Source organism: Pseudorca crassidens, chromosome 14, assembly GCF_039906515.1.
Source record: "Pseudorca crassidens isolate mPseCra1 chromosome 14, mPseCra1.hap1, whole genome shotgun sequence".
NCBI classification, from domain to species: domain Eukaryota; kingdom Metazoa; phylum Chordata; class Mammalia; order Artiodactyla; family Delphinidae; genus Pseudorca; species Pseudorca crassidens.
Genome location: NC_090309.1, coordinates 61,990,821 through 62,006,014, shown reverse-complemented (window position 1 = coordinate 62,006,014; position 15,194 = coordinate 61,990,821). Strand labels below are relative to the sequence as shown.

Sequence of the window (15,194 nt, the reverse complement as noted above, 5' to 3'; positions counted from 1 at the left end):
GCCCGGGACCTGTGCAATGAAGAAAGAAATCATATTCGGAGCCATACAATCAATCTTAAACCATGTAAGATTTTATGTCCTTCAGGAACTAACTCTTTGTTTCCTTTTCTTTTGTTTTCATTTACCTAAAAAGTGCTTAAGGCAGCTAAACAGCTTGACTTCTACAAACAAAGATAGACTTCTTGAAATTTGTATAATTGTTAACTTAGCCAACATCATACATGTGTCTCCCACAGTGGGGGAAATGGTTCATTGGACGGGAAAACAGTATTTAAGATGGGCTTTGGAGGGCTTCCCTGGTGGCGCAGTGGTTAAGAATCTGCCTGCCAATGCAGGAGGCACAGGTTTGAGCCCTGGTCCAGGAAGATCCCACATGCCACAGAGCAACTAAGCCTGTGTGCCACAACTACTGAGCCTGCGCTCTAGAGCCCACGAGGCACAACTACTGAAGCCTGTGTGCCACAACTACTGAAGCCCACATGCCTAGAGACTGTGCTCTGCAACCAGAGAATCCACCGCAATGAGAAGCCCGCACGCTGCAACTAGAGAAAGCCCGCGCGCAGCAACGAAGACCCAATAAATAAATAAATAAATAAATAAATAAGATGGGCTTTGGATAGGGAGTTTAGGATCTGTACAAGACAAATTCATGGGAATGGCCTGGAAAGGTGCTTTTAGGGTACAATTTACTTACATCTGGTTGTGGTAATTTCTCCAAAAGACGTTGCTCATAGTCATACTTTGTTTCCCTTTTAATTTTGATGTAAATATGTGAATTTCCACTGTTCCGTAATTGTAATTTGTTTCATAACATACTTAATGGAGATTATGATCTTATGATCTATCTCACAGTTGAAAATCCCCCCTAAACGTGGACTGCTTTAATTGGCTCACGGAGTTGGCCAAAAAATTGCAGTGTGAGGGGAAAGTTTATATGGATTTTCCCTGACTCAGCTAGGTACGGTCAACACTGGGCTCCTTCACAAAGGAGACAGCTCGCTGGGGCTGTGGAAGCGAGAGCTGCACATCCCCTCCTGACCTCTCTCCCGCATCTCGGGCTGGACATGCTGTCAGAGCAGGGACCCTCCTTGGGACACATGGGCCCCGGGAGGAATGCTCTCCTGAACACAGTTAGCTAGACCCCAACTGAAGTTCTTTTTTTTTATTATTTTATTTTATTTTATTTTATTGCGGTACGCGGGCCTCTCACTGTTGTGGCCTCTCCCGTTGCAGAGCACAGGCTCCGGATGCGCAGCTTCAGCGGCCATAGCTCACGGGCCCAGCCGCTTCGCGGCATGTGGGATCCTCCCAGACCGGAGCACGTACCCCCGTGTCCCCTGCATCGGCAGACGGACTCTCAACCACCGCGCCACCAGGGAAGCTTCCAACTGAAGTTCTTGATCAAGAGAGGAGACAGTGAATGGAGTCAGGTCTCAAAAGAATCATCCAAACAAGCAGACTGCACCACATCTGCCAGCCTATGCGTCAGCCTCAGTCCCCTATTGGGGTATAAATTACACACAACCAAATGCAACCATTTCAAGTGTACAGTTCGATGAGTTTAGACCGAGGTTTATGCCAGTGTCACCCCTACCACAATCAAGGTATAAAATATGTGCATGACTCCAGAAAGTTCCCTCGTGTCCCTTCCCACTCAATCTCCCACCTGCACCCCAGGGTCAGGCAACCACAGATCTGCTTTCTGTCACTATAGGTTACTTGTTTTTAACAATTAATGAATAAGTGAGCTCATTCTTTAACTGAGCACATTTTGGAGATCCATCTGTTTTTATTAGGTGTATCAATGGTTTATTCCACTTCGTTGCTGTAATATTGCATAGCTGGAATATGCAACAAATTGTTTCTCAATTCACCTGTTTGGGGTTGTTTGCAGTTGGGGTTATTATGAATGAAGCTGATATGACTATTCAGGTACAAGTTCTTCTAAGGACATGTTTTTATTTGGAGGGTGGGGTAAAAACCTAGAAGCGGAATTGTGTCACTTGGTAAGTGTATGTTAGCTTTACAGGGAAGTGCTGTGCTGTTTTTCGGACAGTTGCACCATTTTGCATTCCCATCAGAAATGTCTGAGAGATCCACTTCACATCCTCACCAACACTTGTCATGGTCCGTCTCAGTCTTTAATTTTAGCCATTCTAATGGATGTGTAGTGGCACCTCATTGTGGTTTTAATTATGACTAATGATTTGAGCATCATTTCATGTGCTCATTGGGTGTCTTCCTTCCGTGATTCAATTGCTCTGACTAGTTCCATGACACTAAATTCAATAATCCCACAGCCAAAAGCATCCTTGTCAGCTGCTGGCAAGTTTTTGCTTTTTCTTTCTTGCCTTAACATGGGCAGTACATTAAAAAAATTCTGACAGAAGCTCTGATTTCCCCCCGTCCCATGGTGAGATCATCCAAACAGACCTTCAGACATCCCCTGCATTGAAAGTTGAGCAGGTAGATTTGAGCCTATGGCATTGGAACATTGCTGGGAAAAGGGAGCTATAGACCACGTGTCCTTCCCCCTTCCTCCCTTATTCTTCTCCACTTAGAGGAGCCCCTCTTGATACAGTCCCAATGACCAGTCCTGAGTTTTCTGACCTCTCACAACACAGTGTATGCTACTTATATTGTTATTTGTTTCTATATTTCTTCGAATTTTTAACTACTCCATATGCACATATATTCATTCCCTAAATACATTAAAAGACACCTCATCTTATCTTGTTTCTGTGTCTCCATGGTGCTCAATAAATCCTTTTAAAGGTAAATTAAATTTGCAAGAGAGGGAGAGACGGAGACAGAGATTGAATTTAGTCGATTTCAGAGTAGTCATTTCATGTGAACCCAAACTTTTCATCTCTACGACTTTACAAGATTCCTCCCCACCCACTCCCTACTCTTGTTGACAATGTAAAACAAACCACAGTTAGCCTGGGAATTATCTTTACGAAATAAATCAGCATATTGTTTTGAGTTTTTGCCCTGCATGTATTAATTTTAGAAGAACACATGTTTTGGTTCAGTAAAAGTTTGCAGAAAGCCAGACATCCCATAAAAAGAGTTTGTTGGTTGGGATGTTTATCCCTCCAGCTATCTTCTCCCTTTTTATAACTACAGAGAACACTGGTGTTTCTTTACTTTTCAGAGTTATCTACTCAGGAAGACTTCTGGCAGTGGCCCTGACAGGAAGTCCCACTGTGCTGAAGCAGTGGGTCTTTATGAGGACTGGTTCCTTCCCGCCCTTTGACTGGTCTGCCCATAGGTGTGTCAACTCCCACCCTGCCTCTGCCAGAAAGGGGATCTTTCAGTCAGGACACTCTACTTGTGCCAGGTGTGATCCAGAGAGGCTGGACGCAGGCCACACTGACTCATGCTCCATTCCTGCCTCTGTCATCCTGTGGTGCCTACGTGATGGGGAGTTGGGGGCCTGGGGGAACCCAGCATATTGCTGCTTCACTACAACTGTCTTACACAGTGGAGGACATTCAGAGGGCTACAAAGATCAAAGGTTTTCAGAGGAGAACTAAAGCCTTCTAATGACTGAGCCTCAGTTAACCAGTCTTCTATCAACCTGTAAGACAATCAGTATTCATAATGATGACCCTTAAAGCCTTCAAGATCCAGAAGTGCCTTCTGCATTAAAAGGGAAAGAAGAGTTCATCATGTGTGGTAAATGTTAATATTTTAATATAATTTTTTTAATTAATTTATTTTTGGCTGTCTTGGGTCTTCGTTCCTGTGCGAGGGCTTTCTCTAGTTGCAGCAAGCGGGGGCCACTCTTCATTGCGGTGCGCGGGCCTCTCACTATCGCGGCCTCTCTTGTTGCGGAGCACAGGCTCCAGACGCGCAGGCTCAGTAGTTGTGGCTCACGGGCCTCGTTGCTCCAAGGCACGTGGGATCTTCCCAGACCAGGGCTCGAACCTGTGTCCTCTGCATTGGCAGGCAGATTCTCAACCACTGCGCCACCAGGGAAGCCCTATAAATTATTTTATTATAATCTTCTAAGCCCATTGGTCTCCAAACTCTTTAATTGCATGCTTGAATTAGCTTTTAAAAATTGGCATCTCCCAATGTATTTACATTTATTTATGTATAAATTATATATATATACACACACACACACACACATACATATTCTACTAAAATGTTCATGATAAAGCACACAGCATGTAGAACATTTTAAAGGGTGAGATTACCTCCTTTCTTGATTAAAAAAATTCTTAGCAAAGTGTAAATAAAGGGGTACTTTCTTAAAAGGATAAAAGATATTTATCTGAGCACATTATGCTATTAACACAGAATTTAGAATGATTTGCACTGAAGTCATGACCAAATAAGGATGACTTCACTACTATTACTTAATATTGTTTTGGAAGTACTAGCTGTAATTAGAAAAGACACTTCAATTACAATAGAACATTTGAAACTAATACATTAACAGGGCTAATAAATATCATTATTTATGTAGGTATATAAACTTGCGTGCATGAAAAAACCTGAGAGAATTAACTTCAAAACTATTTTCAAAAATAAGAATTTACTGAGATAGTGCAGTAAAAAATTAATGTGTAGAAATCAATAACCACTACAAATATAAATAACAACCAGTTAGAGAATGTAATAGAAAGTAATACCTCCTTTACCATAATCACAAAACAAAATCAAAACTCTAGCAGTAAACCTAAGTTTCATGCCTGATAAGCAGAAATCTAAGAATTCCAAGGGTTTGAACAAATAGAAAGACATAGTGTATTTTGACTAAGAAGACAGCATACTAAAAGTTAGCAAAAGTTCCTCAATCTATAAGGTTAGTGTAATTCCAATTAAAGTACTAAAAAGATTCTTTATTGTGTTCTAAGATTCAAATGGAAAAACAAACAGCAAGCATCCTTGCGGAAATTCTGAAAAAGTCAAGTAAGGAAGGGCAACTGTACCACCCAGATGTGAAAAAATGTACTATAAATCTATAATAATTAAAAAACAATATAAATATCATAAATACATCCAAATACACATGCAAATTTAATATGTGATAAAGCTGGTGTGTAAAATGGATCATTCAAAAATGAACCCCTGGCCATCAACAGATGAATGGATAAAGAAGACATGAGATGTATATAACGCAATACTACTCAGCCATAAAAAAAAAAAAGATGAAATCTTGCCATCTGTGGCAGCATGGATGGACCTTGAGGGTTTTATGCTAAGTGAAATAAGAGAAAGACAAATACCATATTATTTCACTCATATGTTGAATATTAAAAAACTTACAGGGCTTCCCTGGTGGCGCAGTGGTTGAGAGTCCGCCTGCCGATGCAGGGGACATGGGATCGTGCCCCGGTCCGGGAAGATCCCACATGCTGCGGAGCGGCTGGGCCCATGAGCCATGGCTGCTAAGCCTGCACGTCCGGAGCCTGTGCTCCACAACGGGAGAGGCCACAACAGTGAGAGGCCGCATACTGCAAAAATAATAATAATAATAAAAGGATAAGTAGAAAAAGAGAGGAAAAGGGAGGGAGAGAATAGCCTAGCTGGGCACACACCCAGGGGACCCTTGTCGATGGAACCAACTTGAAGATGAAGAGGTGCCTATGCTAGACAACCATGGAGATCTCATCACGGAGAGATCTGATGTGTCCTCCTGGACCATCCATCACCTGCAAGACATCCACACCAGGAGCCCAGTGTGGCTCCTGTGTGATCTTGATCTGCTGTGCCCAGCTCATAGGGTTCACATAAGAAGGACGTGGGTTTCCCTGGTGGCGCAGTGATTGAGAGTCTGCCTGCCGATGCAGGGGACGCGGGTTCGTGCCCCGGTCTGGGAGGATCCCACGTGCCGCGGAGGGGCTGGGCCCGTGAGCCATGACCGCTGAGCCTGCGCGTCCGGAGCCTGTGCTCCGCAATGGGAGAGGCCGCAGCAGTTAGAGGCCCGCGTACCGCAAAAAAAAAAAAAAAAAAAAAAAAAAGAAGGACGTAAAATGACACATGTGGGTATACTTTGCAAACTTTGATCAGAGGTGATTGTTCACTTTGAGTTGAGTCTTACTTGTAACAGGCACTCACCTCGCTGTTGTCACCTCTTATTTCCAAAGGAGCCACAGACTATGTATACCCAGCAAGAATCCAGATACCCTCCCCCAAAGGAAGTTAAGGTTAAGAGCCATGGAGTAATCAGCATCTTGCTGCTGTCCAAATGCAGGTCCTGGGAAGGAGCGTTTACCCTGAGAGCCCCCTGCTTCATTTGCCTTGATCTTGGCAGGCAGCAAGGCGTACCATGGAACTTGATGAAAGACACGGAGCTCAAGCCAGAACAGGGCAGGAGCGAGGGCTTTCCCGGATGCGGAGCGCACATCAAAGCGCTGTTCTGTGCTGACATATGTAACTCTTTAGCGGTCTGATAACACACACACACACACACACAGACTCTCAGGTTCCTGTGGGGAGAAAACAGAGCCAGAAAGATGTGCTCTACTGAGCTGACACATGCGGTGTTCTTTCTGCAAAAGTCTGAAGGGAAAGCAACTAGGCAAAAAATCCACTGTGCTGACCGCAGTGCAAGGACAATCAGGGCTGCCTCAGGGATTCTGGTGGCTTTATTATCTATTTCTAGAGAAAGAGTAGGAAGGGGTCAAGCACACAGCACATGGAAAAGGCACTGCTTTATCACTAGAGTTCATTTATTTCCCAGAAATGTAGGCTTTTGGGAAAGGTGGCAGGAGAGAGAAAAAAATCCTGGATTCAGACTCATTCAAATCCAGACCTTACTATGTGCCTGAACTTGGGCAAGTGACTTAAGCTCTCTGAGCCCTAGTTTCTTTGTTGTAAAATGGTGATAAAAATTCCTACTCTGCAGGATTTTGTTATGAAGATGAAATAAATGTGCTTAAAATAACGAGCACGTAGAAATGGAGAATATCTCTCAGCTTCCCTCCTGGAGGGACAGAGAATCTTCTGGCTCTTTATATCTTGCCTAGACGTTTCCACATTGCTTTCTCTCCCCACATCCCTGCAGCGCCACTGATACTGCTCACATATAAGAATCTGATAAGTGCTGGCTGACGATTCTGGTTGTTTAATGACTGTCTCCAGAGCAGGCCCCACCATGAGCTCCCTGCCCAGAATCCCAGAAGTGCATGGCAGCATCCAAGGAACGTCTCGTAAGTCCTGGGAGAGGAGCTGTCTTTCATTCCTACACATGTTTTATTGCCCCAATGCTGTGCTGCACACACACTGAATGGTGAACACGTGCCAGTTTTCTTGGCTTCACTGGGTCTTACAACATAGTTCCCAACCCGGGTGAGACTTCCCTGAATTCACATTTTTTATCTGGTGATATTTTCTGTTTCCCATTGGGTCTGGAGAGCTTGGCAGAAACTCAAGGATGAAATCCAACAAACTGCTCACAGAAGATACGGTGTGAAATTCTTTGCACCCCGTGGCTCTTTTAATCCTCCCACAGGGTCATTATGCCCATTTTACAGGTGATGAGACACAAGTGCCCTGAGGTTAAATATCTCACACAACGTGACACGGCTAGTGACCACCCCAGCTGAGGATCATGTCCAGCACTTTCAGGAGATGGTGAGAGAATGAGAGTTTTAAGAAAATATAAAAATGCAATACTTTCAGGTGTTTGTAAGCTTCAGAAGCCTCTGGAACCTGGCAGTTGTTGACTTTCTTGCAAGCCTGATGGTCCAGGACTCTCCCTGCCTCCCTTCCCTCTTCCCATCTCTACTCTCGCTCGACCCCTTCTTCTCCTTCTTCCATTTCTTCCCCCAGTTGTACCCTCCCAAGCCCAGGGGAGGACCTTGGGGACTTCCAACTGGAGGGTCTCGTGTTAGTGGCGGGCACCCGTCAGCAGCGCCAGGAGCATCGGGTGAGGCAAGGTGGCTGCTAATTCTAGTCTTTCTTTGCACAAGGCTCTCTGCCCTTCTCTCCCTTGGGGTGTTTTCTGTTTCTCCCAACAATCAAATAAGCTGAGTTCCATGTTACCAGTTCAGTGGTCTTGGTACCTGGGGGGAAAGAGCCAAGGAGAAAACTGAAACCCGTGTTGTATACACTGTTTTCTAGGAAATTCAGGACCGTCTCCTGCATGGTGCAGGGCTGGTTACCACTGTCTGCGCTGCGGGGCCATCTGAGCCTTTAGTGTAAGAGCCTCAGCGTTTGGGGACAGGATATGTGTCCTTTCATCTTCCTGAGCTGTGGTACAGCCAAGTAGAAGCCACACATCTTTGTATCCACAGCATCTATCGAGAGAATAAAACCTGCCACATAGCAGGCACCCAGTAAAAGTCTCCTGGAATCAGTATGGAAGGTGAGTTGATTACACTGGGTGCTTCTCAGAAGCTCATAGGGTTGGGACCAACGGGTACATCATGGACAGGTAGGAGAAGAGGCACCTTGGTGTCCCCTGATCTGGAGTCCACACCTAAGGACATTTCTTGGCATCTCTCATACCAGCCCTGCCCTGAGAGGTTCTGCCCCTCCTCAGCACTAGGAGGGCCAGGCCCATGTTTCCCGTTAAGGTAAGCCCCCTAGATGCCAAATAGGGCGTGGAGTTCCTCTGTGCTCAGCTTTGACTTGAGTTTCCTGATGATGAAAATAATTATACTTTGTAAGCAACCGTTAAAAGCCAGATGCTATTCAATACTTCATATATATGATTTTAATCTTGCAAAGGCCAATCTTCACTTTAGAGCTGCCTTTTTAGGATTTTAGTCATTGGGATTTTTCTTATTTTACAAATGAGAAAACTATTGCCCAGAGAGGCTAATTAACTGGCCTAAGCTCACACAGCTAGAGAATCACAGAACTTTGATTTTAACTCAGGCCTGTCTGGTTTCAAAGTCCATTGATTGGCCATGGATGGAGGCTGACATGCAGTCTTTCAGGTTTTTCTTGAGCACCCGTGGGGGCACTGCATTTCCTTACTTCTTTGTTGGAAGCCCCGACTTCCTTTACTAAGAGGCACAGTCCCTCCTATCTACACACCCTGCTCCTCTGATATATTATTTCCATTTTGATGGAAACATTCACCCTCCCTTTCACTCCTATTTGTAACTAGAAGGTCCGGCCTCCACTCAGGGAGGAATTAGGTTTGAGGCCAGATGAGGGAAGATTCCTCTTCCTTCCTTACCAGAAAATCATCCTGTGTCTGCATCTCAACCATGGGTTCCCTGAGGGTTCAGGAAGAACAGCAAGAAGGGATGCTGGGCTGGTCCTGCCTTCCCATGGCCTTAACGTCTCCAGTGTCACCATCTGCCCCAGGATGCTAAAGATCAGGCCTTGCTGTGAGGATTAAATGGAACAAGGGACATGAGGGTGCGCAGCACAATGTCTGATCATACACACTGCAATCCCTGCTTGCCCCCTCCTCCCACTCATTAGCATCTCTGTGTCTCTGCTGGACCATCCTACCGTCCTCCCGGGCAGGCTCCCCTCTTTTCACTGCAGAATAATGTTCCAAGCAAGAGGAAGACCCCTGGGCTCTGGTACCCAGTGGACAAACAGAAAGAAGCAGGCTTTTTTTCTCTCTTTTTCCTGTTTCTCTCTTTTTGTTTTTGTTTTTTTTTTGGCCACGCCGTGCAGCTTGCAGGATTTTAGTTCCCCAGCCAGGGATTGAACCCAGGCCACCGCAGTGAAAGTGCCAAGTCCTAACCACTGCACCACCAGGGAATTCCCAAGAAGCAGTTTCAATTTGGGGGAAAGGCTATGTGGGCTGGGAAGACAGAGAATGCCAGGCCTAAAGCCCAGGGATGGGAAGGCAAGCTGGTAGTAAGATTCGGGATCTAGTTTTTTCACTGCATATGAATGACTGTGTGTGTGTGTTTGTGTGTGTGTGTGTGTGTGTGTGTGTGTGTGTGTGTGTGAGATTCAGGTGGGGGTGGGTGGGAAGAGAGCGGGAGAGAAATAATAGCTATAATTAACAGGCATCATTTTTGAACACCTATAATCTAGGTCTAGGCTTGAGCTCTGGCCCATTAATAACCAGCCATGTGACCTTGAACCACTCATTAAACTCACTAGGCCTGTATGATCTTATGCTTTACTGTTGTGAGAGAGGTATTAATATTCTGTGCTAATGAACAGACTGGTTGAAGTCACACAGCTAGTGTGACCACTATGATTACATACTATGTCCCAAGCTTCATAATGAGCATTTTTATGTACATTACTTAATTTCTTACTACATTACTTAATTTTCACAAAAATGCAAGAAAATGTTAATAGTCCCATTTTACTTGTTAAAAAATAGAGAGGTTTAGAGATATTAAGTAATTTGTCGAAGATCTCATATCAAATGAGCAGAAGACTTAAGGTGGAAAATGGAACAAATTATAATACCAGAGAATAATAACAATAGAATAATAATAGCGTCCACTATTTATATGCCTTTTGTAGTTGGGCTTGCAGTAAGCCATTTACATGCATTTTCTCACTGTGGCAATTGTGAGTAAAGCTGCTATCAATACTCGTGTGCAGGTTTTTATGTAGACATAAGTTTTTGGACTTTCCTGGTAGCTCACTGGTTAAGAATCTGCCTGCCAATGCAGGAGACACGGGTTCGAGCCCTGGTCCAGGAAGATGCCACATGCCACGGAGCAACTAAGCCCGTGTGCCACAACTACTGAAGCCCAAGCACCTAGAGCCCGCGAGCCACAACAAGAGAAAGTCCACGGGCAGCAACGAAGACCCAATGCAGCCAAAAATAAAATATAAATAAATTTATTTTTAAAAAATGTTTTCAACTCATTTGGATAAACAGCTAGGCATGTTGTTGCTGATCACGTGGTTAAGAAGGCAGTTTGATAAGAAACTGATGAACTGTCTTCCGAAGTGGCTGCACCATTTTGCATTCCTACCAGCAAAGGATATAAGATTGTCTGACCCAAAGTATTTGAGCACAGCATCTAACGCATCATTGTCTGACCACTACATTATGTTGTCACAGGGAAAACCCCAAGGAAACCAAGCTTAAGCATAAAAATAAGAATAATATATTTTTTAATTAAGCAGAAATATCAGCAACAGAAAAAGGGGGAAATTATTTGAAGAAATAATGGCCAGAAATGTTCACAATTTGATGAAAAACATTAATCTACACATCTAAAAAGCTCAAGGTAGAGACTTTCCCGGTGGTGCAGTGGTTAAGAATCCACAAGCCAATGCAGGGGACACAGGTTCAAGCCCTGGTCCGGGAAGATCCCACATGCCGTGGAGCAACAAAGCCTGGGCACCACAACTACTGAGCCTGTGCTCTAGAGCCCACGAGCCACAACTACTGAAGCCCGCGTGCCTAGAGCCCATGCTCCACAACAAGAGAAGCCACGGCAATGAGAAGCCTGCACACTGCAACAGAGTAGCCCCTGCTCGCCGCAACTAGAGAAAGCCTGCGTGCAGCAACAAAGACCCAATGCAGCCAAAAATAAATAAATAAATAGATTAATTTTTTTAAAAAAAGCTCAAGGTAAACACAAAGAAATCCACACCTAAGCACATCCTGGTCAAACCATTAAAAACCGAAAACAAAGAGAAAAATCTTGAAAGCAGCATGAAGAAAAAGACTCATTACATACAGAGGAACAACGATGAATATCAGATTCCTCATATGAAAGAATACAGGTCAGAAGGAAGTGAGATGACATAGCCAAAGTCCTAGATGGAAAAACTGTTAACCAACAATTCTATATCCAGAAAACTATTCTTCAAAAATGAAGGTGAAATACATTCCCAGTTAAACAAAGACAGAGAGAATTTATTGCTATCTGATCTTTCTTGCAAGAAATATTAAAAGAAGTCCTTCAGACTGAAAGGAAATGACATCAGATGGTAACTTAAGTCCACATGAATAAATAAAGTGCTCTAGAAAAGCAAATACCTATTTAAAAATAGGTTTATATAAAGGTGTCCACACATCAACTTCTATGGGAATGTCCATAGCAGCAGTATCTATAAGAGGTTAACAGTGGAAACAATCCAGTTGTTCATCAACTGGTGAATGAATAAACAAAATATGGTATATCTATACAATGGAATGCTATTCAGCACTAAGAAGGAATGAAGTACCGAGAAGGCTCAGAACTGATTTATAAAAGCCTGAAACTGAGCTCCAGCTGTGAAGACAAAACTGATGACTCAAGTTTGGAGTCTACACAGATGGGAAAAATAACAAACGATAGAACCACTGGGTAGCTATAAATCCTTCCAAGTGAAAGTTGCTACCTCTGGGGCTGATCTGCATACGAAGCAAGTAGTAGAAACATCTAGACTACACCCTGGCCAACCCACATAGGCGATGGGGAAAGGGGGCTTTATTGGCACCAAATCCATTGCAACTTAAGATTCTGGGGCAAGTACAAAGCTATGAGTTGGCAGCCTGAGGTCGCTCAATGGTTGGCAAAAATCAGAAGACAACAATTAGTTTTAATACATGGCCGTGCATCCCACCCCCGGTGCCTTGTCAGGGAGTGACCCCTACGGTCAGCCTTTCTGCCCCGCCTCACCCTTTCCTCGCTCCCTGTTGGACCATCATGTCCAGCAAACACACATGCCTAAGTATCGCCTACTTTGAAAAAATACCTCCCTCTACCATATACCTCCTAACATGTAACCCCTCACATAGCCTCAACCTTTCTGATTCTCCTCGAATATTCCTGAAAAAGCCAGCAATATAACCAGCCCAGCACATTATTTTCAGATCTCAGATGTTTTTGTGGAGCCTTAAAAAGTCCATCGTGCTTCTGCCCTGCCTGCCTGGGATACAATCTAGTCTTTAGTTGGGCAGAAGAGCTGGCCTGGATATCCTATCATGGCTCAGTTTCTAACAGAGCTCCTGGTCATGTCACTAAGAACTTGGAATTGAGAGAAAACATGATTCTGCGTGAACTCCACATATATTTCTTAATGTAAGAACAAAGGACCATTTCAGAGTATGGCTCTGAGTGATTACTTTAACCTCCTCATCTACTGAACTGGCGTAATAACATTCAATTTTATTGAATTATGATGATTTATGTTATTATCTGTAGGATCTATATAAATCGAAAATCAGGCAATAAAAATAAAAAGACCTTAAAAAGTTGGGAGCACTCTGTGAAGGCAAGGTATTGCTTAAAAGACATGAGCTTAAGAAATTGAAATGAGTTCTTATATAATGTGGGGTGATTTTTCCTACGGGTTTTATTTATGGTTTCCTCCTGATGTGCTCTAACAGAAACATCACAATTCAAAATTGAATAGTAATTCTTAACCTGCGTCTAGCTTCTTGGCTACAAGAGACATTCACTGAACTTTGGAACTCAAGTTGTGCCACCCGCTGTGGTTGAGAAGGAAATGAGAGAGCGAAGCAGCATACAAAGAAGGTTCTTGGGTAATCCTTTGCTTTTGAGAACCTTCCACCTGGAAAAATTACCTGGAAAGTGTTGTGAATGGCACATGATTTCTAAATGCCAGAATCGGAGTTGTGGAGAGGGGAGAACACATTGTAACGTGACCTCGTGAGGCTGGCTTGGCCCCAGGAACCCGCCTCTTCAGGAAAGACATCACCAACACCGGTGACAAGGATTAAGACTTACTTGAGGGCATGAAACCTCATTAGCTCAGGCTTCATTAACCCAGAATTTATGCCATTAGACTGAGTCTGGTTTGATGTTTATCTTTGATTTGCCAGTCCTTTCATGCAAAATCAAAATTGCAGGGGGAGTGCTCAAGGTACAGTCAACTCTTCATATACAATAGGGATATATCTGCGGGCGTTTGTGAATGGTGGTGGGACTCTGAATTCCCTCCTTACGAGGCAGTCAAGTGGATATGAAAATTTTCAGTGAGCTTCATATTCTTAATGATTCTCCATAGGCATTTACAAACCTGCCTAAAGATCCGTCTTTGTCAAACGACTTCTTTCTCTTTTTACTGCCATAGCCAAAAGTTGCTGGGTTTTCTGGGTCCATTTTCTACAGACTTAAAAAAAAAAAAAATCAGTCCTTAAGAATTACAGGGTCTCTGAAGTCAAGTAGAAAACATTAACGCTACTTTGGATTCACGCCCACACTCTGGCTTTGTTATCCACGGGATTCGAATTTGTGCCTCAGTAAAATCGGATGGATCCCAAGTCACTAACTCCATGCTTGCCAAATCTGCAAACGTCAAGGCACTGTTGTAGCTCAAAGCAGTGCTTCTTAATCCCAGTTCTTGTATCTTAATTCATTGTGAGACTGAAAGTCATTTGTTACCAAAAATAAAGAGCCGACAATTACAAATAATGTCCCTTAAAAATAAATGAAAGTGATTGATTTAACGTTATCCCATGAACTGAGATATGCTTTTTTTAGTGAGAGAAAAAATCTTGCCTTCCAAATACAATTGCCAAAGACCCACAGCCTGTCTTACCTAAGACCAAACATTCAACAACAAGTGGCCACTATGACGTATCATTAACCGTTGGGTATTTCAATAGTTAGCTTAAATGTCCTGGGAAGTTTTGGAGGTTTCACAGGAATGTCAAACACGTGCACGTTGTCTATCAGAGCAGGAGAGAGCTTCAGCAATGCTGCTAAAGAAAGAGTACAAGCTATTTCCAAGGACTCCAAGAAATGCCGTTTATATACCCACAGACATCGGAAATATTAAACTAAAAGTCAATCTCGTCTAGTCCCTAGAATGGTACCCCAGTAGCATGTTATTGCGTGTCCATACACATACTCTCCTGCTCTTCCTGGATTATCGCCACCCCCAAGCACGTCATATTCATTCATTCGACTGATAGCTACCGAGCAGCTATGAGATGCCAGCGCTGGACTGTGCACGGGGTTCCAGCAGGACCAAGGCAGACGGCCACGCCCTTCTGCACCTCAGTGCCTCGTCCAGGATCTTCTCATCTCTCCTCCCCAGTTCTGTGTCTCTCTGGTCAACCCCTAAGCACCTGCCTAGGCCCAGCTCACATGGCACCTCTTCTGTGGAACCTTTCGTGATCCTCATCTCCCCACGTTCTCTAGAAGAATCAGGTATGTCCTAATCTTTATTCCCATGGTGCTTGACACGTATGTCTGTTACAGCATCCGTCATGCTGTGTTAGGGGAGTTGAGTGTTTCTCCTCAAAGAGAAGACGAATGCCTCTGAATCAGGAAATGTGTTTGATTTTATAACAGTTTTATTTTTTAACAGTCTAACGATGCTTAACAATG

General features: G+C 43.7%; 1 protein-coding gene across 3 annotated transcripts in view; it reads left to right on the top strand.

Moving 5' to 3' along the window:
• RMDN2 (regulator of microtubule dynamics 2) overlaps positions 1 to 3,262 on the top strand; it is an 80,820-nt gene extending 77,558 nt beyond the window's left edge. For all 3 annotated transcript variants that reach the window (XM_067703233.1, XM_067703232.1, XM_067703234.1), the window contains exon 11: positions 3,158 to 3,262. In XM_067703233.1, the coding sequence (XP_067559334.1) occupies positions 3,158 to 3,259 (102 nt within the window). In that variant the 3' untranslated portion in view covers positions 3,260 to 3,262. The remainder of the gene's footprint in view (positions 1 to 3,157) is intronic.
• The last annotated feature ends 11,932 nt before the right edge of the window (positions 3,263 to 15,194 follow it).